At 41.9% G+C, this 26,489-nt stretch overlaps 2 protein-coding genes across 10 annotated transcripts in view; one reads left to right on the forward strand and one right to left on the reverse strand.

The window, feature by feature from the left end:
• On the reverse strand, positions 1–16,785 carry LOC114764291 (branched-chain-amino-acid aminotransferase, cytosolic-like). Of its 4 annotated transcripts, none has more exons than XM_028953791.1 (11): positions 16,677–16,785; positions 9,229–9,276; positions 6,742–6,942; positions 5,064–5,174; positions 4,832–4,951; positions 4,599–4,759; positions 3,548–3,690; positions 3,346–3,431; positions 2,572–2,712; positions 2,283–2,357; positions 1–1,272 (listed from the first exon to the last, which is right to left on the reverse strand). In XM_028953791.1, exons 1-11 carry the CDS (start codon positions 16,692–16,694, stop codon positions 1,234–1,236), a joined length of 1,143 nt encoding a protein of 380 aa, XP_028809624.1. In that variant the 5' UTR covers positions 16,695–16,785; the 3' UTR covers positions 1–1,233. The 4 variants fall into 4 exon arrangements, 3 of the variants coding, with proteins under 3 accessions (XP_028809624.1, XP_028809622.1, XP_028809623.1); XM_028953789.1 differs by lacking the exon at positions 16,677–16,785 and adding an exon at positions 9,694–10,099; XM_028953790.1 differs by lacking the exon at positions 16,677–16,785 and adding an exon at positions 9,377–9,456.
• Positions 8,817–26,489, forward strand: part of lrmp (lymphoid-restricted membrane protein) — a 23,671-nt gene continuing 5,998 nt past the window's right edge. For all 6 annotated transcript variants that reach the window (XM_028953781.1, XM_028953784.1, XM_028953785.1 and 3 more), the window contains exons 1-24: positions 8,817–9,162; positions 11,139–11,809; positions 13,205–13,297; positions 15,317–15,497; positions 15,588–15,646; positions 16,006–16,081; positions 16,167–16,325; positions 16,716–16,833; positions 17,619–17,669; positions 17,846–17,923; positions 18,005–18,061; positions 18,361–18,420; positions 18,600–18,664; positions 20,308–20,401; positions 20,906–21,040; positions 21,159–21,260; positions 21,771–21,922; positions 22,484–22,595; positions 22,870–23,119; positions 23,649–23,701; positions 24,402–24,513; positions 24,650–24,806; positions 25,177–25,234; positions 26,392–26,438. In XM_028953781.1, the coding sequence (XP_028809614.1) occupies positions 11,164–11,809; positions 13,205–13,297; positions 15,317–15,497; positions 15,588–15,646; positions 16,006–16,081; positions 16,167–16,325; positions 16,716–16,833; positions 17,619–17,669; positions 17,846–17,923; positions 18,005–18,061; positions 18,361–18,420; positions 18,600–18,664; positions 20,308–20,401; positions 20,906–21,040; positions 21,159–21,260; positions 21,771–21,922; positions 22,484–22,595; positions 22,870–23,119; positions 23,649–23,701; positions 24,402–24,513; positions 24,650–24,806; positions 25,177–25,234; positions 26,392–26,438 (2,915 nt within the window). In that variant the 5' untranslated portion in view covers positions 8,817–9,162; positions 11,139–11,163. The remainder of the gene's footprint in view (positions 9,163–11,138; positions 11,810–13,204; positions 13,298–15,316; positions 15,498–15,587; positions 15,647–16,005; positions 16,082–16,166; positions 16,326–16,715; positions 16,834–17,618; positions 17,670–17,845; positions 17,924–18,004; positions 18,062–18,360; positions 18,421–18,599; positions 18,665–20,307; positions 20,402–20,905; positions 21,041–21,158; positions 21,261–21,770; positions 21,923–22,483; positions 22,596–22,869; positions 23,120–23,648; positions 23,702–24,401; positions 24,514–24,649; positions 24,807–25,176; positions 25,235–26,391; positions 26,439–26,489) is intronic.

The following is a 26,489-nucleotide window of genomic DNA, read 5'->3' on the forward strand; positions in this document are numbered from 1 at the left end:
TTTAGAGGCACAAACTGGTATTTTATTCACATTTATTATTGGATCTAACAGAGTCTGACAGTTTACAGAAATCTAATCACACATCTACAAATATAGAACTCTATGCGGCTGCTATGTGATTTTTCACTCCACCAAAAACACACAGGTGGCAAATAAAATACACACTTTGTACATCAATAAAAAGTACAAAGTGCAACATTACTCTGCTTATTAGAATATTCGGGAGCTAAATGAAAAGGAAAAGCATGAATAAAACAGAAACTGTGGATTTGTGGAACAACAGGTCAGTTTCCACACGACTGCATTCAAATATTATTCATGCGCTCGTGCATGTGCTTGTGTTCTTCCAGCGTCATCACTATGAAAGGTCCTGTTAGCCGTGGTAATTTTCAGGGTGAAGGGAAGCCGTCAGTGTGCAAACCTACGTTTCTGTTGAAGTTCTGTTTGTGCAGGTTTCAAGTGTCAAGAACATGAATCAGTCTCCAACAGCCTGGGATATTGCATCCAAAATCATCAGTTTTCCATGTGCTACGGAAGAAATCTCATCTATGCCGTAAAATCACAAAGCATTATATATTAACACTATATGTGCCATTGTGGGTATACCAAAGCTTATTCTATGTAACCAATCTACTATAATATGGTTTAGTAGTAGATATTATATGTCTTTAATTAAAGTACTACATTAATAATAAGTCATAATACTTATTAAGCATTACGTTTCAGATGTACTGCAGTGTCGCAATTAAGTACTTGTAAGTCATTATTATTTGCATTCAAATAGTAAAATTTACCAATCTAACTTTATTCTATCTGTAAAGGGTACAGCACTTTGGTGAACAATTTAGTTTAAATGTGCTTCATAAATATGTGTGCTTGGCTTTGCATTGAGTTTTGCATTGTTCTCTCATATGTTCTAGTTCATCCCATAATAACACCTCTAATACTACCTCCAAACTCAAGTTGTGTCATATACAGCTGATATAATGAGTACATAAGGATTATAGTACAGGGGTGAGCAGAAAAGTTCACAGTACCTCTGTGAAGTTATTGCTGTTATTGGTTTTCACACTCAAAGCTAGTTTCACTAACCTACCACAGACAACTAGGGTCACCAGCTCTGCTGTGACAATATTATCTATGGAATAAATCTTTAAAACATCTGTACAGAGCGAGGACGTGAGTTTTGCCTCCATTTGTCTCAGCAGACCTCAGAAGCTCCACCCGCCGTGATTACACCTCGAAGTTCCAGTCGCTTGCCGTCCGTCCATACTGCAATCAAAGGAGAGAATGAAAAGGTCATTAAAAGATCAGAAAGTGGTCATTAATTGGTCACATCAAGCAGATTCTCTCCATCCGAGACGTACGCGCAGAACCAAGCGCAGAAAACAAGAAATATCCCCGAGTGAATCTGCAAACTCAGCCCACGAGGCAAATCAAAACGGAACGTTCCCCGATCCACGACAGCCGTGACAACAAATCCAATTATTTGCCTCTCATGTTGCAAATTTGTTCTAATGGCCCACACAAGAAATAAATAAGCGGCCGCGACTGGAAACAAAAGGATGCAATTTCTAATTAACATGAAAGGGGGGGAAACAGAGGGATGTGTTAGTAAACCCATCTTTCATCCCTCTCCTCTGCGCTTCGGACCACACGCCTGCCTATTCTCTTTTTTTCCTCTTTGTTTGTGCCGAGCGTTGTCTCCGATGCGAAGGGACACTGCCTCTCGCTCACAAATTAAATGTCAACAGATTTAACAACATCGGCCCGCACCCTTTCATATTTCTTCCGTCATTTAAGCATCTTGTCTATTTTATTGTTCATTAGGCTTCCGCCGCATCTTTCCTCCGTCTCTTCGTTCTCCAAGGCTTTATTTTGTCGCTACTTCAGCTTTTTGAAGATCCGCACAAAAGGCGGCGGAGCGGTAATTAGGTTTTGCGTAATTAGGGCCCAGGCCTAATGAGTGCTTTCAGGAGCCGCCACCGCCGCCACCGGCCCCCCCGTCTTCAAGCCCCCCGCGCCCGAGCAGCCATCAATCCCACGTTGACCTTCCACTGCCGGCCCGGCAATGAGGAGCGTAGCGGGAGCCGCGGAGCAGGGCCAGGCTGCTCCAGCCCTTTACATTGCGCACATCTCAAGGACTCTTCGGCAAACCGGCCCTCTTGATTAGTCATCAGTTTACTGAGTTTCTGGGTAAGACCAGACCCCAGAATAGGGATCTAGAATAGAGAACTTACTTTGACAACCTCAGTGTGTATGAGCGTGTGAATCATACACACCTGAATGTCCGTGAGCTCCTTCATTATTCTGGAGGCAAGTGAAGAGCCGTCCTCAGCACAGGGAAGTTCTAAGGCCTTCAGAATAAGCGTGGAAGGCAATAACATAGTAATCACGACAATGTTCTGTGTAAACTAATACATATCAAACAATGTCTATTAGAAGTATGAAGATAGAAAGATTAACATTAACAAGAGCACTAAATCCGATCTAATTTTTTATTTACTTATTTTCTTAGCATTTGCAGCAATGTGGAAGAAATGGTGGTTCTCATTCAAGTATTTTACTCACTTCTCCTTGATACAGTATCCGACTGACTGGACAGACTACACAAGCTGTACCAGAACCAAACATCTCTGTCACCCGGTTCTCCTTGAGAGCTCGCTGCAGGTCCCCCATAGTCAGGTAACGTTCAGACACTTTAAACCTGTCCTGAAAGTAAAAAGAAAAAAAGTCATACACACGCACAATTAACACGATTAACTCATGAGCTCTAGCAATTGTGACGTAATACACATTAAAGGTGTCTATACACTGGATGAGAATAAGTAGGAAAATCCATCCGAAGTTTCAAAAATGTTCTCAGTTTTTCAGGTCATCTTAAGAAGGCTCAGATCTATTTTTTGGCAAGCATCTTTGGTCAGTCCACAAACCAGAGGAATTTATTTTTTTTACAGAAACATACATTTCTAAATATGTGAAAGTGAAGAGAAGTCACTCTCATCGTGATACACAGCGTACAGTGCACACAACACTTAGTGAGCAGTGGGCAGCATGGGGGCAGTGTGTGGGGACGATACCTTGCTCCCCTTGGCAGTTTGGATTCAGATTACGAATGCACTTCCTTATCTGCCAGGCCACCACTGCCCCTCAATAAATGCAATGGAATTTACTGTAAATAGAATTTAATTTTTGCTGTCTTCCAACTGTATAGAAGGAAGGAAAATATATTTAATTTATGTCATGATTGATTATTACAGTCAAGATCAGTGGGAGTTTTAAACATTTAAAAAAAAAAATTTAATAAATGAAACACTCATGTTTTATAGCTAATGGCTGGTTTACCCATTTCAGTGCCAGCTCCAGAATACTCTGCCTGGTGATGCCGGGTAAGATAATACCATCTAGTGGTGGAGTTGCCAGTTCCTCCTCTGTGACACAAAAAAATATATAAATATATATATATACAATATATATATGAATTCCTGTGCCAATATAAAGTCATATTAATTAGATCAAAATGATTGACACATTTTCCTTCACTTACCTCCATCCTCATTTGTCCAGTACAGAAAAAGGTTCATTGTGCCAACTTCTGTGATTTGGTGATCATCACCGTACAACCAAAGGACTTGCTGGCACCCATAATCCAATGCTTCATACTGAGCACATATAGACGCCCCATAGTTCCTAGAATCAAATCCACTCTTCAAGTCCACTCTTCAAATCCACTTAATCAATTTGCATTCATATAAGTAAAAAGTATTAAACAGAGCTCCCCACATGGCTTCTGTGAATTTCTGCAATTTTGTGTATAATAAATAATACCAAAAAATCTTTAATATATTGCCTATTATATGAGATTAGTATTTTTTTATATGTAAAAATCCTTTTATTTTTTTAAGTCAACAGGCAAAAAATAAAAGGTCTTTATATAGAGTCCAAAACTACAGTTTCCCAATTGTGTTCATAAAGGCCCTCCCAATGGTGAGGGCCATCATGGAGCCTCCAGAAGCTCAGAACAGAACAGAAGAACTGCAGGATATGTCCACAAGGTGGCAATAGAATATCAGCTATGACTGATGTTAAAAATATATATATACCCAAATAACAGGCAAATTAAAACAAACACTTGAAGTCTTTTAGTGAGCTACACACCAAAGTGCTTTGAAATTGCACAACATGTTGGGCTGAATAATTCTATCCATGTAAACAGATTTTTGAAGTAATTAACATATTTATTTTAAAATATATCTATTGGGGGACCTTTGCATGATTCAAATATTGAATATGGTTCCATGTTATTATGGAATAAATTATTTTATAACCTTTTTATCTGTAGTACCCAATTCCATTAATATACTCAGTGGACTGTGATTCAGGAATCAGCACCATAGACAGCTCCTCTATATTATTAAGCAAGTACAAGTAAAAAAAAAAAAGCAGCTGTCAACCTGCCAACAGGTCCTAGAGATCTTATCAGGATAGAGAATATATCAGGATATAGTTTAAGGTATAGCTCATATTTGATGCTCAATTGGTGCTCTGATGAAATTATGTTTCAGAAATGTGTAAGCATGCAAGAGTTGAAATGTTACCCCCCCATTTTGCAGTCCCCTGTGCCTCCCTTCCAGGCACGGATGTATTTGCAGTCAGCCCACAGGGACACAGCCTTGGCACCCGTACTGAAGTATGCAGCCACAGGACTGAGGATGACATACAGCAGAGCGCGAGAAGGTCTCTTCACACCCAGAGAGGCCTACAGAAATACACACGCAGACAGGCCTCTTATTCAGATATAATAAAAAACACACACACTCAGACTACAGACCTCTGTTCCCAGGTACGTGGGACGGATGTAGAGGCTGGCGTTGTCAGAATAGGGCACCCATTCCTGATCCACTTCCACTAGCTTCCTGATGCACTCCAGCAGCTCAGCTTCATTAAAGCTCTGAGGAGAGAAGCACAGGATATGGATTAAATTAATCCACAGCCATGGAGTAAATATGTCAATACTGCACACTCGGACATTTAAACATCACCAGAACAGCAGATTTTCCTACCGGCAGACATGCCCTCTTGGCAGACTTCAGCATCCTGTTCATGTTGAGCATCGGCCTGAAGAGACGCACTCGGTTGTCTTGTCCTCTGTACGCCTTCATTCCCTCAAACAACTACCCACCGCCGACAGCGGAGAGAATGCAGAAGAACAAAGGCAGGAGGCAGGAACAGAACATGTTAGTGTGTGCCATTTTCAATTAACCCTGGGCAATACATAAAAATGTATTGTTCTTGTTTGAATGAAGTGAGCAACATAGTCCAGCATACACTGCAATTAACTGCAACAAGCTTACCCGTTCTATACATAAAGCCAACAGATGTTTGCATAGCTGAATATTATAATTTCCATCATAGCTAAATACAACCAGGAACAATGCCCACAGCAGCTGTTGATAATTTCACAGTAGAATTTAAATCGAACATCTGTTTTGCATCATATAATTAAAAAATTGCCCAGCCATAATTTCCTTGTTTTCATAACAGAATATGGAAAGAGGCAATATCACAGCCACCTCAACATGAAAGCTCAACCTGAACATTGCATATTGGATGTGCTACTAATGAGCGTAAGAATGTCTTTTTTTTTTTCTTATGATAAGGTAATTGAAAGTTTTATGGACATTATAAAGGGCTATCCACACTTTTCAAGGCTGGCCTTGATGAATGAACTTGCTTGCTAAACAATTAATCAAACCGCATACAGTATGGATATATTTTAGAACATTCAAAGCATCCAACATGGAGATGGAAGTCGTGTTTGAATGGTAAAAAGTTCACACGTGCGTGATAATCCTGGCCCTGCTTGGGCAGACATGGAATTGCGCGGTGATTCAGGGTTTTGTCCTATTTCCTTAGTGAGCGTTCCTACACCTATGCAGCCATACTCACGCCTCCTTAATCCTGTAGTAAAACACTCACTTAAGATTTGGCTCCAGTATAGGAAACATTTTCGTATAAAGCAACTAAGCTTATTCTCTCCCCTTTTGAATAACCATGGATGCAGCATTTCAAACCTGACACAACAATGGCTTGATCTTTATCCAAGACCTCTTCGCTGAAGGAACACTTATGACATTCGAAACATTGCAAAAAAATGTCAACATCCCCAAATCTCATTTCTATAGATTCCTACAGATTAGAAGTTTTGTGAGCGGACACTTTAGATCTCTACATTCACCAGCTAAAAATGCTGCAGATGAAATTCTTGCTCTGGACCCCTTTATGAGAGGCAATATATCAAAATGATATACCCTGATCCAGAACATTTATTCACCCTCATGGGAGAAAACTAAAGTGGCATGGGAACAGGATCTTAACATTGTAGTTATTGGTGAGAGCTGGCAACAGTGCCTAGAAGCTATTCATACTTCCTCGGTCTCAGCTCAGAGTGCCTACGATGTCACCAAGGGCCAGCTACTTTAGGCCACATGTTCTGGAACTGCCAGTCTTTGTACAATTTCTGGGAAAAAGTTTTCATTGTCTTGTCATCTTTATGTAATAGAACGATTGAACCTACACCATACATTTCTATTTTTGGGGTAGCCCCTCCAGATATAATTCTTACAATATCACAAATAAAACATTTAAATAAAAAGCTCAGACGTGACTTTACTAGTTTTTTTAACAAGTGAATATTCGTTAAAAGCACTAAAATAAAGTAGAGTAAGAGCATAAACTCACCTGTACAGCATAATGCAGGCTGGAGCAGGCGGGGTGCAATGACAGGTTGCCGAATGGCCGGATGTGGGGTTTCTGCCAGCCCTCACCACTGCTCCACTCGATGGTCAGCATGTGGTCCGTGAACACAGTCCCAAATGCCAGTCCAGTCATCTCAGGTTTGGGTTTTGGAGTCTGCGACATCTCAATGACCATATTGGATGCCTGGGACAATAAAGGAAGTCCGGAGAATACCCATTATGGCACACTGCAATTATGAATTCTTGAATGTCATAAAGGTCTTAGTAGTCCCCTATTACTGTATCTCAAGTCTCTTTCCGAAATTCAGCCGTGATTTTTACAGAAAAAAATTAATTTCTACTCATTTTTACATCCAATCACCGAGCAACTGCAATTATTTGCACGTCTGGGAGCAATGACAGTCGGTGGAGATAATGTTTTAGGGGAGGGGTTGGAAAATTCTCTGGCCAGACAAAGCATGAGAAACGGGAGGTAATCTTTCCCCTCATGATAACATAAGGGGACAAATCGCAGATCCGACCCTCTGAGCTGCCGCTCTCTGAATGGAGAAGCTGAGGCACTCTTTATACATCACCTTTTCTAGCCACTGTAGGACCATGGACAGGCTAGAGGAACTCATATTAAACTTGAATAATCTCAATTTTCATAATAGGGGACCTTCAAAATCTTAAAACAATGCAGTTCCTTGGGTCACCAGTAGAAGGCTCAACCTCTTCCAGTTATTTCATTTTAATGAGTGTATAATACATTCCTCACTTGAGAGAAATACACAAAGTCCACTTTCTCACTTTATATATGATGCAATGAAAATAATATTCAGGGCACAGATGCTGACCCCAGATCAGCACTAGAGCACTTGGGCTGAGAGCGTTGCAGCTCTAATGGCCACAGACAGAAACACATTAACCCCAGACCCGTCTACCCTTCATGCTCCTCAGTGACTTGGGCTGGGATTAGAGATGTCTGTGGATGAGCCACCATGTCATGGTGTCCCATAATCCCAGATTAGGCATACTAGGACAGACGCAATACTGAAATGGTTTCTTTTTAAGCAATGTGCATTGCACAGCACTTTCCTGCGTTTTTGGTATGGTACCCAAGCACGGTGCACCAGTGTCTTCTTTTGACAATTTCATGAAGCATGCACAATTTTAAAACACATTTAATTATTAACACACATGCAGAACATATTGTGTATAACTAATGGTGTACCAATTGCGGAGTCAATCCGCAAATTTGCTAGACTGTCAAGCACATGGATCTGAAATCAAATTTGTTTGTATGGGATAAAGAACCGGTCCTGCCTGTAACCTCACCTCAGAAACCAAAACTGCTCTGTGTACGTGGCTATTAATACACTATATCCAATTGAGCGATGGCCCGTAATCCCTCTAGCTAACAAGGAGTTCGAAAAGCGGCCATTGTCGGCCGAGGCTGCTGCGGTGTGTTTCCTTGTTTTTTTCGGTGTGTGAAGTGCACAATGATCTCCAGTGTAAACCGTGTCTCCTGTTGAGTCATGAAATCTTGACTGTAATGTGACTAACGCCATATCACTTACACCTTGAAACCGAATGTGTGCCATTCCATCGCATGTTTTCCTTTTTGGAAGTTCACACGGACCCAGTTGAGCGGTGAAGAGGGCGGCAATAGCCAATGCAAAGAGGAATAAACATATTTATGTATTAATATTAATGGTGTTATGTTAGAATTCATCTGTCATCAGCGCTCATGAGGAGCCATAATATTCTGTTTCACAGGACAAGCGTGGAATTAACCCTTTAAAAATCTGTAAAGAGAAAACAAAACGCAACGCAACAAAATGCAATAAATTGGCATGAACCTTTGCATGCAATATTATTCATGTCAGCATGTTCGTATTTTAATACAATAAATGTCTGTGTGTGAGCTCTAGCATGTTTACAAGCTATTTGCGTGATTAATGTTGTGATGAATATCCCGCACGGTACACGCTTTGTCCTAATCGCTACCTGAGTCACAGAAAAGGTCCAGGCCTGAAGCCAGAGCCCAAGCCTGATTGACGGGGCTTAGTGTGATAAAGTGGCTTCGTCGGTGCATTCGGCCCAGGACCTGCCGGAGGAGCCACGGGCCCACAATCCGCTCCATGCCTTTCAACCTCTGCAAAAAAAACGGGGGGTCCTGGTTTCACCCCGGCCGTCTGGAAACCATTTTTGGAAGTTCACCATGGATAGGTGTCAAAAGGCAGCTTTAAAACATATCACGTTATCATCATAACCTATGGATGTTGCATTTGTGTTTCTGGGGATGGCTTCGCTAAAGGAATAAAACGGATTCACTGTCACCAGGATATTTTGATTTTTTTTTTTTTTAAAACCGATCCTCCTGTCAGTCATCAAAATGCGGCCACTGGCGCAGGAGTTAAAGGCAAGTGATGGACATTAAAACACAATTACATGGGCAACCAAGGGCATGGTGGTGTTGGTCAGTTACCTTGAAACTGTGCACGGCCGCTCCATTGCTCCCGACATCATGTGCGTTCTGCAAAAGGGGAAAAGAAGAGAAAATACTCCCATTATAAATGCACACAGGGGCTGTTTTTTTTTTTTTACGTCATATGACAGAGAGTATTCGGACGCACAGTGAACCTTGCGTCCGCGTTCTTGTGCATTTTAGTGCGTTTGCGCGTAACGTCCAGGGAACGTTTATTTATGGTTAGCGACGATGCATCGGTCTGCCTTTGTGCGTCGATGCTCTTGTACACCACATACCACCGTAGATATTATAGAATAAGATGATATACAGATATCTATGTATACGTATGTATATAACACGCGACAGAATTCTGCTCCGAGTCCGGGCTTTTCACACGATCGAGTCTCCGGACCGGATCTGGGTTCGGCGTTCGGCGGCCGAGATGTGCGTTTAAAATGCGGGCTTCGGCCGGCTCTGGTTTACCTGCTGACACGGAGCGCCGGTGACGGACGCGGACGCTGCAGCACTCGCCATGATGAAGTGGAGGCGGGAAACCGGAGCCGCGCGTCCGATAAGCCGCTGAACCGGTCCACGTTATTAAATCGGGCCTTCACTACGCTACCTGACGACTAGATTTATATACATTATGACATATATATGTATATATTTTTTCCATAATGTATGTTTCACAAAGACCATAGAGGGGTGTCAGGCCCAGATGTCAGGTTTTTATTTTCATTTCATTTTCTCTCTCAGTCTAAACGAGAGTTTCTGTTCAAATAAAACAATGAAAAACATGGGGCTTCGGAACTAACACCGCGGTGCCCGTCCCGAAATAACAACAATAAGAGCAAAAAAATACAACTTAGAAAAAAAACGATAAGTTAACTTTAAAAACATATACAACATTTAAAACATTAACTGTCCGCTCAAAACGTGGGTGAAAATAATGAAGTAGTCCATGTCGGATAGAACGTTTAAGTTTAGTTGCAATTCCAAACGCGCAATAACCTAGATTTCATGTTGCCAGGTCAAGATAATGTAACGACCACAAAAGAACCGATTGTGTCTTGGAGAGACACAATCCCATTCTATGTTGTTACACTTGGGGTTACGTACGACCTGCGTAATATTTAAATCACGAAATGGTTATTTTTGCTGTTACTGAAATGCACATCTTCTGCAGATGATAGAGATACAAATTATTTGCGACAAGAAACGCACTAAGATATAGTGAACGTATATATCTGTAAATTTTGTATTTAGCATTGTTGTACAATATAGAAAATAAGGTGAATAATCCAGCGCGAAAGTCGACCGACGTCGCTTAAGAACAGCGGATCCGGCAACATAATCTGAACCGCCATTACTGTGTCGCTGCCGCAAGGTGGCAGTGTTTCCCTGCTTGTCAGAGCGTCCTACGTCACCACGTGGCTCGTCTTCAGTGTTGGTCAGGTGTTTCGCGAATTTCAATTAAACTTGCCCACTGTGAGAGCTAATCGCATAGCTTCGTCCCGAAGGCTGAACAGAATCACAAGGTAAAGGCAAGTAAGCCAGAATTCAGGGAGCAAATACGAAAGCACCGTTTTGGTTTTGAAATAAAAAAAAAAGTCTGGTGTTTTTGAGAAAGAAAAAAAAAAAGATTTGTTCACCTGATATATATCCTTCTCCTACTAAGTCAGTAAATGTATCTGTAAAATCTACCTAGTCTTCAATGCTCTAGGTGGTTAAATTAAATAGCAGTAAAATAATGTCTGGGGTTTTTTTGTACCTGAGTAATGTGTACAGGCTGATTGCTTCATAGAAGATTATTACTTCTAAAACAAAATGTGCTAAAAGAGATTAAGAGATCTCAATGCTGTGTAATTCTGAGATTTTACAACTATGAAAAAAAAGTCATTTAAACGCATGAATTTTCTGGTGCACAGGCCTGTTCTTCCTGTCGGCTGAGTTATGGAGTTGGGAGTGACCCCTCGCCGACACAATCCTGTGGACAGCATCTGCCGCAAGTTACAAACAATCCAGCGCCGTGATCAAGAGGCTAACTTGCTCTTCCCGATCCCAAAGTTTCAGTCCAGCAGCTACGACAGCCCCCAGTCGGGGCTGCGGCACAACCTGGAGGCCATTCTGAAGAAGCGTGCCATCCGCGCCGACGACGCCGACTCTTCGGATGCCTTTGACATGCGAACGCCCACTGGCTCCCCAAGGCCCAAGGACATTCAGGTTGGTGGGATGCTACATCTGGCCACTCCTGTCCCGACCCCGTCCAACGCAACGTACACAATCACCAGCACATTGGGAGAGCGACGATGTACTACAGGTCCCGGCCAGAGCCGGCTGTGGCAGAGGACGTGCTCCACCCCGAACACAAAGACCGGTGGCGACGGCTACTTCACTTTCAACCGCTGCCCGCCATCCACCCAGCCTCAAGGTCGGGCCTTTGGGGCTAGCGGTGCGGCAGACAGCGAGAGGCTCAGGAGCCCCACCCAGGCTGTGCTGTCCTACAACCTCAACTTCTGCTCATCCGACACCTCCAACCTGCTGGACAGTGATCTGGGGTACCCTGCACTGGTGGTGAAGAGACTGTCCATGGGAGATGGTGGGTAGGGCACTGTTCTCGCAGACTCCCTTTACATGCAGGGGGATATTATATGGGCTGTGTAATCAAGCTTTTTTTTATAATTAATAGTAAGTTTCACTTAGGGCTGCACGATTTAGGGAAAAATACATATTGCAATTATTGAGATCAATATTGCGATATGCGATTGCAATATGATAAAGGGCACTTGCTTGTATATCAATGAAAAGTGGCATAGAAATTACTAATAGTGAAATGTTTAATTTCAAAGTGAAACATACAAACTACTTATAACAACTTGAAATGCCCAGTGCTTTCAAAATACAATATTCTACTAAATTAAATAATGACAAAAAAAGTCTTTACTTTAAAAAAAATTACTGTTGAACGACAAACCCTGGTAAGGCTAAACAACTGTTTTGATTATATTTGGCCATTATAAAATCCCGTATTACAGTTCTTACGTTTAACAAAAACGTTGTTTGGAGGCTGACTTGAACACAGGGATGCATAGCTTCGCTAGCTTAGCTAAGGTTAACATTTGTAAACTGAGGTGATTTTCTTTAGGAAACCTTCAAAGTTTGGAAAAAAGTTAACTAAACAGCTAAGAACAGTCTAAATAGTTAATGCCTACGTTTAGCTAAAACGTAGTTTGGAGGCTGACTTGAACACAGGAATGCATAGCTTCGCTAGCTTAGCCTAGCTTAGCTAAGGTTACGACTTATAAAACGGGATTTTATAATGGCCAACTATATTCAAAACAATTGTCCAGCCTTACCTATGAAATGTAATCCCCCGGGATCTGGTTTGGAGCGTACAGCGGTTTGTACAGCCCTAAGCAGCACAATAGTGAGGCATTTTTATGTATATGCTTCACTGCACAGCACAGCCTATCGCAATATGGCGGCGACGTTGACGTACGTGTTCCCATATGTCTATGTGAGTCACGAATCTGAGGTCTCCATTGATCCGAATCGAAAGTCATGTGACCAAACACGTCACATTTAAATCGCATCTTTTTGCGTTCATGTAATCGCACAGACTGACATCGCGATTACGATTGCGGTTAGATTAATCGTGCAGCACTAGTTTCACTCAATAATTTTGGCCTCAAGCATTTCCTTCAACTAAACACTTGAGAAATCGTGCCACTGGGGAACTGATACCATAGCAGTGAGGCTGATGTGCTCCCAGAAATATGACCCGATTGTGAGGTATTACAGGTAGAGTTTTATATTTAGATCTTCATCTGAATAGAACTTATCTGCCGCATTATGTATATTCATTGATTTAATTTTTTACATTTGGAGTTTTCTTTGTACGGTGTATCGTAACATAATTTGTCTGAAAAACCCTGGGATTTGAGATGATTTATGTCTTCCGTCATATGACCTGACTTTAGAGTGTTTCCTTTAGAGCTCAAGAAAGAGAGCATGGCAGAAGTCAGCCTCATCTGTGAAGAGGACTTGCTGGACACCATCTTCCATGCCTGTGACACCCAGCGCAGAGGTACCAACAACTTGCACCATAGAGAGACTCTACAAGATAGCCTGTAAATAAACTAGTTTAAGGTGTCATGCATGGGTTTTCTGGCTTGGATTTTATGTTTTAGTCCTAGCACCATTCCACTGAAGCTTCCTTGCACCCACAGTTGGGCATAAAAAGTATTTGGCAGGCACCGATTGTGTGGCAGAATGTAAAATAATCTCCCTCGACCTGGGGCTCCATGTAATATCTCACCTCATTGGGTACGACGATCTTGAGGACTGAGAGGAAACAGCCCAGAACTATGCGGGGGGAACTGGTCAATAGCAAAGGTTAATATTAGTAACCGGTTATGTCATTTACATTTAATGCCGCTTGGCAGATGCCCTTATCCAGAGCGTCTTTCATGTTACCATCAATGAAGTAATCGGTTCTGGTTCACTAGGACCCCAACCATGAATACAAATCATTTTGTTCACTTTGTTATAGTTTTTCTTACATGAATCAGAATACAAGAAAGTTATAATTTAATCTAAGTATTCTAAAAAGTACAGTCTTAAGTTGCCATTTGAAAGTATGCAGCAACTGTGATGTTCTGAAAGTTCGTTCCACAACCTAGGGGCCAAGACATGTCAAGACATTGTCATGAATTAAAATCCTACAAGGTCCCCCTGCCTAAGCGCGGGAGAATGTCATGTGGTCAGATGAGACCAAAATAGAGCTTGTGTTTGGAGGGGTAAGAATGCTGAGTTGCATCCTAAGAACACCACACCCACTGTGAAGCATGTGGGTGGAGCAGCTTTAGGGCTGCTCTTCTGCAAAGGGAACAGGACAACTAATCCATATAAGGCCATGTATTGAGAATTTGGGCAAAAACCTAAAAAAAAATCTATCAGTGAGGGCATTGAAGATGAAAAGTGGCTGGATCTTCCAGCATGTCAATGATCCCAAACACACCACCCGAGCAACAAAGGAATGGCAATGTAAGACATATTACTAGTTTCTAGAGTGGCCTAGCCAGTCTCCAGAGAATCTGTGGCCAGCGACAGCTCCAAAACATCACCGCTCTTGAAATGATCTGCATGGAAGAATTAGCCAAAATAGTACCTATGATGACAATTACAGACCTCATGCATCTTTTTAAGTTGGACAACTTGCAGAATCAGTCATTGAATCATATCAAATCCCATTCTTGCTCTGTCTCTTGCCCTGTCCATTGCTGTGGAGCCAAAAACCCAGTGGCCCTCTGTGAACAAAGCTTGCTTTGCCATCGTCTCGTGTAATGTTGTGATCTGTGATAAGCATTCAGTCCTGCTGGACTCTTCCTTGTGTTTCTATGGATATAGAAGCTACAGTTTGAAGTTGTATACAAAATGCAGCAGCACGACTGATTTTCAACCTTCCCAAATTCTCCCACACCACCCCTCTGCTACGCTCCCTCCACTGGCTCCCAGTAGCTGCACGCATCACGTTCAAAATACTGATGCTGGCCTACAAAGCCAAACATGGAGTAGCACCATCCTACCTCACAGCCCTTATTACACCTCGCACTGCACCTCGTATACTCCGAGCCTCCAGTACTGCTCGCCTGGTCCCTCCATCTCTGAAGGTAAAAGGAAAACATTCATCTAGACTCTTCTCCGTCTTGGCCCCTCGGTGGTGGAATGAACTTCTCCTCGAGGTCAGAACAGCTCAGTCACCGAGCACCTTCAAACGACAGCTCAAGACCTTCCTCTTTAGAGAATATTTAGATTAAATTGTAATTTTCTTGTTGTCGAACTTGTGTACAGAATCTACAACAGAGTGAATAAAAAGATGTATTCATTGTTGGGGTTCTAGTGAACCAGAATTGATCTCTTCATCAATGGTAACTTAAGCACGTTGTAAGTCGCACTGGATAAGGGCGTCTGCCAAATGCCGTAAATGTAAATGTATTTTAGAAGTACAAGGCACATTCACTTTGCATGAAGCTCTTGAGGAAAAGGATAACAACTAGAAAGCACAAACCACAATGTGACTCTAATCCCAGATCCTGTGCTTCAGGGAAGGTGTACGTTTCTCGGATAGTGGACTACCTCAGACACACCACCAGCCGGACGTCAGAGGACAGTGGCCTGGAGGAGCTTTGCAATATGCTGGACCCAGAACACAAGGACATCTCTATCGACCTGGACACCTACCATGCCATCATGAAAGAGTGGATTGAGGACTGCCGTAATCAGGGGTAAATAAAACACGTGTGTGTGTGTGTGTGTGTGTGTGTGCACAAATGAGTCAATCACAGTGTGTGTGTTTTATTTTTTTGTCACTTCAGAGATGATACAGCAGAAGACTTGACAGAAGATTCTGTGAAAGTCCCTGACACTTTATCAGGTTCATTAAATTTTTTTCCTTCTGCACACATTGTTGATGTTATGGCAGTGATTTATTTCATTGTCATAATAATATATTTTGAAACTAAAGTTTTAATATTTTTGGACTGTATCATACATTTATGGAACTAGGCTAATTCTTAGATAAAATGACATAAGCATAGATAATGTTGATTCTGACAACCTTTTGCTTAATTTTTCACCTTTTGAAAAACTTTTTGTATGTGAAATAAATGCAAAGATTTCTTGTAATTAGATGATATTTTCTTTGTGTTCCGTATGAGAAACGTCTCTCTGTGACTTGTTGATGTGTCACTGACTAATCTTTTTATTTTTCTGGCAATGTTTGTCCATCACCAGCAAAGAGATCTACTCTGCTGAGTATGACCTCAGGCAGCCTGGAAGCTTTTGGTGGGGAGGTCTCTAGAGCTGACCTGTGAGTGACCTTATTGATTGTGTAATTTGAGGGAGGTGTAAGTGTCACCAACACTGATTGTTCATTGTTGTGTGTTTCTCCACAGTGAGACCTCCGATCTGGTGTACTGTGTAGCCGATCTCCAGCTTAACAACCAGAAGCTCCAGGAAGAGGTGAGGAAACTGAAGCAAACTGTGGAAGCCATGGAGGAGACCAACCAGAAGCTCATGGAGGAGAATGAAGACTTGAAGACAAAGGCCAAAATGCACGTTGCCCTTTCTTTCTCTTGTCACTGTTATACTCCAGGGTTACAGTATGATGCTGTCTTTCACATTTTAACTTTAAGGATAGTCTGATAGATACTTGACTCTTGGATCCCGAGGGAACTTTAGAGTAGCATTTAAAAGCTCATTTCCTCTAAATTTCATACATGTATTTCTGCACTCATGTCAACAAGGATTTGTAGTTTTGATTGTTGAATGAATGAAAACATCTACTATCCATTTTTTAAGTGGACAACTCTAATCAGGTGACACTGTAGTACTTTACCTATGCAGTCACTGTAGCAACTGCTTTGCTCTTGCATTTTTAAATATTTAAGGTAAGAAACTTTTACCTTACTGTACCATCTCATCTTCTCTGCTGGATCCTCTAGATGGCAGCATCTGCTCCAGAAAGAGAAGCTTCTAAAGGAGGAGGTGGAAGAGATGAAGATCTCACTGAGCTCCTCAGAGGAGAGCCGAGTTCGGGCTTCTGCTCAGACCAAGCAGATGGTGAGCAAGACTGCAGGACTGATTCAATCAACCTGTTAAGATAAAAGCACCATTGTAACCGTGTGATTGATCTCAGTGGATCTATGTGTTTATCGGCAGTTGTATGCTACCATGGCAACTAGATGTTTGACATAATGAACTATTTTTTTAATGAGTCTGAAATTATTATTGTAAAATATGTTTAAGTCCTTAACCCCAAGATCACTGAAATAGATTTTTTGTTTAATGACTAGGCGTAATACAACTGACCCTATATTTTATCTACCAAATATTATCTGAGGTGTTTGTCATGTAAAAAGAATCAGAATCGTTTAGTGGCCAAGTAAGTGCAAGCACATTCAAGGAATTTGATTCCGGTAGATGGTGTCTCTCAAGTACAATGTAGGAAAAAAAACAACAACAATGTGTAAGGATGTGTAAGTGTTATTTGTACAAGTTGTAGAATATGTTTATACTGTTGATAAATATATATATATAAATTTATTTATGAATGTACATAGGTCTATAAATGTGTATAGATGAACAATGTGCAGTACAATAAATAGACAAAAAATCTAAATATTATAAAGTGTACATAAAGTGCAGTGCAAACTGTCTCACAGTGAGACAGTTTCATCTGTAGAAGATGTTATTTATAAAATAAATAATATCTGAAGTGTTTGTCAAGTAAAAAGAAATGTGTTCTTGGTCCTACCTAAAAAAAAAAAAAAAAAAAAAAAAAACTAAAACAAAGAAGTGCCAATGTCAAAGAGATATGCCTGATAAATTATAACGTCTGTTCTTAGGAGCGAGAGAACCAGGGTCTGATTATGAAAATATCTTCTCTACAAGAAGAGGTGGGAGCCCCATAGTTCCCTTTTTTTAGTACTTTTTTTCCTTCTTTTTCCTTCCAGTGGAAAGTCATTATTGAAGTATTACATAGTTTATCAGTGAACTATTTTAAATTTCAGATTTTGTTTTTGTCACCGTCCTCCTGTTGCTCTCCAAGTGATGCCTTTGACCTGTTTTCCAGAACATCAAAGTTACCGCAGAGATCCATGACCTTCAGAAGAAGATGGGAGAGCTGTGTGATCTCAATACTGACCTCCAGGTTTGTTTGCTCTTGTGGGATTGATTTTTTTTTTTTTTTATTCTATGTGTGTGCTGAAGCTTTTCATTAATTTCATGTCAGGTTCAGATTCATTCATCTGAAGGCGTCCTGTCAGAAAAGGACTCTGTGATACAAGAGGTGAGTTGGTTTTCAGTTTTTCAGCAAGTCAGAGTGCAGCATCTCCAGTTATGATGAATATTTTTCAAAAAGGAGTATGTAAATTAGTTGCAGAGCTCATGGAAGTCACTGTTATTCCTCATAAATTAATATGTATTATTGAACATTTTTATTTTAATGGTTATAATTAGTCTTTTTTTTTTTTAATGATTTTAATATATTACTCAATTTAATATTAATTCATTTGATATTAATTATATTTTGTTGTCAAATCTGTATTTAATTGAAGGGTTGATATAAGATTCTTTTTGTTGCTGTAGAAGAACAGTCAGCTGGATGAGTTGAAGGCAGCGATAGAAGAATACTCATCTGTCACCGAGGTAAAACTCAGCACACACTCGCCTACTCTTCATTGTATGACGAATGCACTTCAGCTCTCATTGTCTCGATAGGGCCCTATTATCAACATTATTATGTTCCATCATGGTATTTGCAGCTTTGCTGTGACATCAGTGGTGCTGTCATAAGATCTTTCCAAAAAAAATTTCTCTCTAAACAGCTGTTAAGAGCCGAAAAATCCAAACTTGAGAACCAAGTGCAGATGATGCAGCCAGACATGAGACTGTGAGTATAAAAACACATTATTTTGCAACACAGTTCCACTTGGTAATAAATTGGATATTATGGTTTTGGTGTGCTTGTATAAACACAGCTGCTGCATGATGTCCTGGTAGGGGACTAGGGGAAAGTTAGAACCTTTTTTATGTCCTGAAGCCGGGTCTGATCACTTTGTGTTTACGTCCTGTCAAATGCTAAGGAAAATAGTCTATATATTATATAGAGATTATTGAAGAACACCCTTAGCTGTAGCATCATCTAGTCCGTGTGCGTGAGACAGTCAGGTGACCCTTGGCCACACATATGATTGCACTCAAAATCTGTCAGCAGTTTGCCATTTACAAAATCTGAATTAGTAATTCGACAGATTAAATCTTTTTTTAATGCAACGTGGATAAATCTATCTAAATTCAGATGACACGATTGCTGTGTATAGCCAGAGTAACAGAAGCCTCATCTGACTGTTCTGTTTTTGTAGTTACACAGTTTGAGTAGTGTACTCAAAGTAAATATCATGTGCATAGCATTTCTGAAAGCCTGAGAGCATAGGGTTTTGTTGTCAAATTAAGTGATTAAGGAGCTAAAAAAAAAAATAAAGGGAACACAAAAACAAGACATTGTAGATCTGAATGAATTAAATCTTCTTATTAAATACCCTGTCAGCACATTCAACTATGTTAAGTACAATCACACAAAAAGTATTGATTGAAATCAAATTGATCAACCAATGGATTTAGTGTGGAAAAACACACTACAGGCTGATCCAACTTTGATGTAATATACTTAAAATGAGGCTCAGTAGTGTGTGGCTTCCATGTGTCTGTATAACCTCCTTACAATGTCTGGGTATGCTCCTTATGAGGTGGCGGATGGTCTCCTAAGGAATTTCCTCCCTGACCTGGACTAAAGCATCCACCAACTCTTGAATAAAGAGTTCCTGTGGTGCAACGTTGCATTGGTATTCCTCCTGTTCCTCCTTGCTTAAAGGTGGAGGTAGCGGTCCTCCCCTCAACATCTCCTGATGTACTGGCCTGTCTCCTTTTAGCGTCTCCATGCTCTGCACACTACGCTGACAGAAACAGCAAACCTTCTTGCCACAACTCACACTGTTGTGCCATCCTGGATGAGCTGCACTTCCTGAGCCACTTGTGTGGGTTGTAGACTCTCATGCTACCACTAGAGTGAAAGCACCGTCAGCATTCAAAAGTGACCAAAACATCTGCGAGGAAGCATAGGATTTCAGAAGTGGTCTGTGGTCACCACCTTCAGAACCACGCCTTTTTTAGGGATGTCCTGCTAATTGTCTATAATTTCCACTTGGTGTCCATTCCATTTGCATGTGACAGCATGTGAAATTGATTGTTAATCAGTGTTGCTTCCTAAGTAGACAGTTTGATTTCACAGAAGTGTGACTTGGAGTTAAATTGTGGTGTTTAAGTGTTCCCTTTTTTTTTTTTTTTTTTTTGAGTGTGTTTGAGTGTGGATTCAGTCTCATTAAGCCAGCTCAAATAATCTCCAACATACTGAAAATTGTTGACTCCTTTAACTTTGTTGCAACCACTTTCGTAATTGCTCTTTTAACACACACACACACACACACACGCACGCAGAGAGACATAATAAATGATTTACATCTCTTTCTATTGCAGTTCTGGCCTTTCTCTCTCTGTAGCATACCAGCTGAATCAGACCAGCTCCGGCTCCCTGCAGACTGAACTGGCCCTGGCTCAGAGTCCTCTGGAGGTCTGTCATTCCATTAATAAAACACAACAAATATCAGGCACACAAAACAATGACTCTTTCGACGCCCACATTCCTCTCAGTGCACTCAGCCTCCCACGTCAGATGACACGGTGCATATCGAAAAAGCTCAAACCACACTTATTGCTCATGGACATTTGCTGCATTTGCCTGGAGAATAATTACCTGCTGTGCGCTTGAGAAATCATCTCTGTCCTAATACATAATGTTATGAAATATTAGGCTGAATTTGGGCCGATAGCAATGGCAGTTTCGTCCCACACATGAAAAAGGTCTTGCTCAATTTTATCTTTCCACAGTCTCTGACTGCACAGATTAGTAAGCATTCTTGTACAGTATTGTTCTCTGAATTCATAAAATCTTTCATAGTCATCTAGCCAGTCTCTATTTTAGACATTTTGTACTACAGCAAGGCGAAAGCTTGTCCTGTTAAACGTTCAAGGCATGTATTGTATGTTAAATAACGTGTTCATGCTTTTCCTCTAGGGTGTGGAGCGTCTGTCTGGCTCCATGTGTCTGTCCCCTCTGGATGAGACTCTGGACAGGGAGGTGCTGCTGCTGATGCAGGGTCCCACACCAGAGCAGATGTCCTTGGAGTGCAAATCCCTCATCCGCAGACTGGTAACTGCTCCTTTGAACATTAAAGTAACATATAGAATTTTTTTTTTTTGGAAATGTGTATTTTAAAGTAAACTTAACTGTTGTGAAATTAATGCTTTTTTCTTACCACCTCTGAAAGCACAAAGAATTTAAGGTGGATGCCCTGGCTGTCTTGACACAGCTCCAAATCCTCACCGCCACACAGGAAGAGAAGGAGAGCAGCACCAACTCAAGTTTCCAGGTGAAGTGTGACCTCTGCTTTTCTTCAGCTTCTCTCAGGCTATGTGTAGGAAGGACATTTTGCCCTTCCATTCACTGCTTAAGAAATAAACGAAGAAGAGAGTGTCAGTGTTCACTTTTTAGTACTTGTGTGGGTGTTTTTGGTATTGATTAGGATTTTGGGGTATGCAGGCATTTTTGAATGTTGTGTAAGATGGCCATGGTCTGTACTTCTGGGATCCCTTCATCTGTGCTTGTTGCATAACTAGCCCCTCCGGGCAGAGAGAAGCAGTCAGTTTGTGTGGCGAGGCGTGAAGCGGTGGGCAGCGTGGACTCTTCTGTCCAGCGCTAGTCAGCGGAATCCTTCAGTAAAAGTGAATGTTCACTGTGAAGGGTTAAGGGGGTTTGGTATGTTGGGTAAAAGTGCATCGACCAGAAAGAAGCTCTAGGCTTTCTGCAGCTTTTCTTTTTCTGCTGCTTTGGTGATTCTTTGATTTTGTGTTTTGTTTTTTTGTTTTTTTTTCCCCATCAGTCTCTCCGGTCAGAGGTGGAGGGACGTCGGCAGGACTGGGCCCATGGTTTGGAGCAGCTGGAGCAGTACACTGCCTCTCTGGAAAAGGAGCTGCTGAAGATGGCCAGTAACATGCGGCGCTCGCGCACCGAGATCCTGCACCTGTCTGTTCGGTGAGACCCCCAGCAGTGCCCTACTCCACACCTCCACAAACAGAAAAGAACAACCCACACAGGCACTGATCTCAGAGATGGATCTCCCTGGCAACACTGGTAGAGGAGGGCGGTCAGCCACATTAGACTGACAGGACCGGAGGGCGGACCTTCTCAGACTGGTCGTTACGGTTGACCTTTACCCCCAACCCATCTCACACCATCTCCATTTTTGGATGCAACTTTGGCCGTAGAAGTTTTCTATGTCTGCCACGTGGCCTTTCTTCCTAGCCATGGTGTAGATAAAAGAGGGCTGGAGGGGTGGGCCTTTATCAGCCTCGGCTGTGGGAATTCAGCAGCAGCTCGGTAGGCTCCTGCCGCTCTGGAAGCGGGCCTTTCGTGAGGGGGGGGCCATGGGGCACTGCATGGGCCTGCGCATTGGGTACAGTATTCGACCCGTCTGACCTTACAAACACAGACAGGCTTTGAAGTGTTGAGCTGAGGCATGCTGTAAAGACTAAAAGGGATGAGCCTCCGCAGCCCGTTAGTAGATTCGAGCCATTTTTGTTTCTATTTCTCCAGAGTCCAGGAGCAAGAGAACCAGAAAAGGCAGCTGTGTGAAGAGCTGGATCAGCTGAAGACCCCACAGGACAGCCGAGAGGTCAGCTGCCAGACCCCCGACCTCCAGCCACAGGTTAGGAAAGTGGTTGACTGTGTATGGCTGACTAAGAGAACATTTGCTAGAATTTTAGGACTGTGCTACTGACTTCCACACAGATTGGGTATGTTGGTTTTAAAGAAACACCAGGGGATTGTGGGAAAATGGAGAGTGACTAGCTAAAGTGCGCTCTCCTTGCCACTCAGACAGTGGTGTTATCAGGTGCTTTCAGTTCAGCTCCATTGTTGAATCCTTCTCTTTGGTGATGTGCACCACATCTCTAAAGGTACGTCTGTGGTGTGCTTTTAAGGTGGAGGAGGAGTTGAATGACCCATCATTGGAATGGGAAGAGGAAAATGTTCTTCCTGAAAGCCCTCTTATTACAAAGGATTCTAGGACACAGAATGAGGAGCAATGGTTCAGAGACCCACCTGGCACCCAAGAAGAAGGCATTCCAGGCGTAGATGAGAAACGTCTCCACAGCACAAAATCAGGAGAAGAACTTTCAGATTTGGGAATTAAGGAACAGGATCTTCCACTCTGCATCCTGAATGATCCAGGTGAGTAAATCTTGTAATTGGCTTACATGGAACATGGGGGCTTAAGTATTGATGTCTGAAGCTTTGCCTTGTTGTGTGTGTCTGGAGGGTTACATTTACTCTTTATCTGTCACAAATCCATCTTGATTGGATAATCTCCATTCCTTAATCCCCAAGGAGTCACAGGGCAAGCAACCATCCAGTGACCAGAGACACTTTAGGGTCTCCTCTGGAGACCCTGCCCTTCTATGGTTGTCCTGTGAGATTTCTTTTTTTTTTTCCCCTGGACCCTGCCTTCTTTGGCCAAGGATTTCAACTTGGGCAATGCTCCCAGGGGCCTGGAATGCAGTGTAGCAATCCCTCAAATCCCTTATTTCCCCACTTGACTGAAGAGCAAACGTCAGAAAAAGATGTCATCATTATGGTCATCAAATAAAAAATATAAAAAAAAAACCTTATTCAGTTGCCTGTTATCTTTTATTGTTTATGGGAAAATGTTACATACATACATTTAACACACAACAAAAGTGAAACATGTTCTTTATTTCAGGAAGCCCTCAAGTGCTGGTGGCAGTTCTAGAAGAACAAAAAGAAAGTCCAGAGGTAGAAAGCATTCACACCCTTACAGGACCAGTTTTTCTGTAATGGTTATTTGGAAGCACATTCAGTAAATGACCATAACGTTTTTTTTTTTCTGAAATTTTGGACTAATACATTAAATCGTTAATCAGCATCTCAGAGCTCCATGTGAGCCTTTTTTTTTTTTTTGTTTGTTTTATTACGTTATAACCCTTTGCATTGGGAAGCATTGTGATCACACCTCCATGGTCAGTGGTGCAAGTTTGGGTGCAGGCTGTCTGTGGGTGTGTTTGACGTGACCCTTGTGTAAATGAAGTGGCACCTGAAAGTGTGTGAGTGAGTAAGTGAGCTGCAGTTGCACAACAGTTGTGCACGATGGCAAAAACAAAACCAAAACGGCACGCACAGACAGTTCAAACCTGAAACACTCATGTTTCTGTAGTCAAAAGACAGCTAAGTCAAGACATCAGGCCAGAATCAGGAAAAACAGACCAATATTCATGGAAACACAGGTGGAAGTGCCATCCCAATGGTGTGTAGCCTGGCACCCCGTTAATCTGGCAATTATACTGGGCACATCGGACATGTGTTCTTTGTTCAAGATTTGCTGTTTGTACTTGGTGTCTTTCCAGTTAATAAATCAAAATTCATTTACATTTATATTTTCTTTCTTAGCCCATTCAAAATGGACAGACGTATATAATTGGCCTTTTGCACTTCACAGGATGACGACAGTCTCCCAGAATGCAATGGACATGAAGACGCCCCCAAGCAGGCTGTGTGCACAGAGCTGAGCGATCCTGCTCCTCCATCTCCCTCCCACACCTCAGCCTTTGGTAGCTTGCTTGTCTTATTATTAATTATATAATTAATAAATGGGTAACACACACACACCACCATTACCATCGTAGATTAGATCTTTCTGACACCTTTTCCTCATCTTAATTTCCATATTGCTATTTCTCTGTTCAGATCATTTCACCTTTGACCCAAATGAGAGCTGCCCAACCTTTCACTCGCCAGAGTCAGGGACTTCTGCTCAGAGCCTGCAAACATCTTGCCAAGAGGTGACAGTGTTAGCCAGCGGGCCATCGCCTAACCTGGACAAACACATTTCTTCTCCAGAAAGGTTGTATTTTTAAATGTATTCATTTTAAACTCGCTAACCTCTTCCGGTAGTCATTCTGTTTTGTGGAGCTGTTTAGAGGATGTGTGCATTGCACATATTTGCCTTTCAAAACACTTCTGATGCTGGACTGTGAAGCGTGAGGCCTTTGTGCTAGCCTGTCTTCAGAGGTGTTTTGCATGGGTCACCACTGGTTTAGGGGAGGGGCTTGGGGATGCCCGTGAACATACATGTGTACATGCACACAAAGTCACAGTTTGTGAGCCCAGCTGCTTCCTGCTTTTTTGAGTTTGTGCTGAGAGAAGGGAGCAGAGTGACTTTGCAGAAGAGAATTTTAACACCCTTTACCCTTTTATAACCATTTTGGGCTCAGCTCCCCCAATCCAGAGGCTGGAGAAAAGGCACCAGGAGACGCAATGAGCAACTCACAGGTCAGTTGGAGGGAAGTTTATTTTTTTATACTTCCTCTTCTGTTTTCCCCTTTTTCGCTCAGTTTTGCCCATATAAAGTATTTCTGTCTAACTGGGCTTCCAAAGCTGGTCTCTTTTGTCTGATGAGATGTGTGCATGTTTTGACTTGGCAGGCCTTATACATATATATTATTTTAAACAGAATGGACATTTATTTCAGTGTGAGCATTTACTTTGCTTGTAGGCATGAGGTGTGAAACCTTGCGCCTTATGTGTGAAACCAAGCATGAGTGTTCTTTCATTTTCACCAAAAATACAGTTGTGCCCCCCTGCCATCCCCCTTATTTCAGCCTTTTTAATGCAATGGTAATGCAATTGGTATTACTGACAGAACTTACCAGATGTTGTGAGGGGTTCTGGGTTTTCAGGGTCATATCAGAAATTCATTGTTCTCCTATTTGTGGGCTCAGTTGTCTGTCCTCTCTGTTCAGCCTGTTAAAAACAGTAGCTTGGCAAATGGTCTTTGAAGGAGGCACCTCCTCTCACCCCTGTGTGTGGTTAATACTGTTGCACTCCATCTTCAAACTTTAGTTGGATAAGGTACAAAATGCCTTAATTAACACTGTACAGACAGAGAAAAGTACAACAAAGATATTAGAGAGCACAGAATAGATCCAAAGCAATGACGCCGGATTAACTCCAAGGCACTTCACTTGGAATTATGACGTGCACGGCTTGCCCATCGCTCTCTTTTGTTTTACTAAACTCTTGTCGGTGGATAGCAGAATGTCCTGGCAATAGCGCCTCTCGCCAGCCCGCCCCCGCCACTTTAAGGCAGGCGAGCACATAGACGCTGGGAGTTTATGCACACACATTACACACTCAGAGGCGGCTGGAGTGCTTTTGATGAGCTCACGCATTATGTAAGAAATTAGCATTTCACTCTTTATCATTTGAGGTGCAGAAACGGACTGTTGCACATTTCGCTCTGGATGCCAAAAGACAGGTATGGAATGGAAGCGACTTGCTGTTTTTCTTGGGTGGGAGGGAGGGCGGGCAGGCAGACGGGCGTTCACACGTGGGTGGGTGTCAGTGGTTGAAAATATGCCACCCGGTCAACTCAAGTTCCTCTTCTTTTTTTTTTTTTTTTTCCTTTTCCTCTCCCCCCCCCCCCCCAGAGTCTTTTAGAAAATCAGCTTCCAGATTCCTTAACAGCACCAGACAGGTATGATGTTACTTATTTGTTGCAAGTTTTAGTGTATAATTAAATTTTATT

The sequence above is a fragment of the Denticeps clupeoides genome, chromosome 15 (assembly GCF_900700375.1).
Source record: "Denticeps clupeoides chromosome 15, fDenClu1.1, whole genome shotgun sequence".
NCBI lineage: Eukaryota > Metazoa > Chordata > Actinopteri > Clupeiformes > Denticipitidae > Denticeps > Denticeps clupeoides.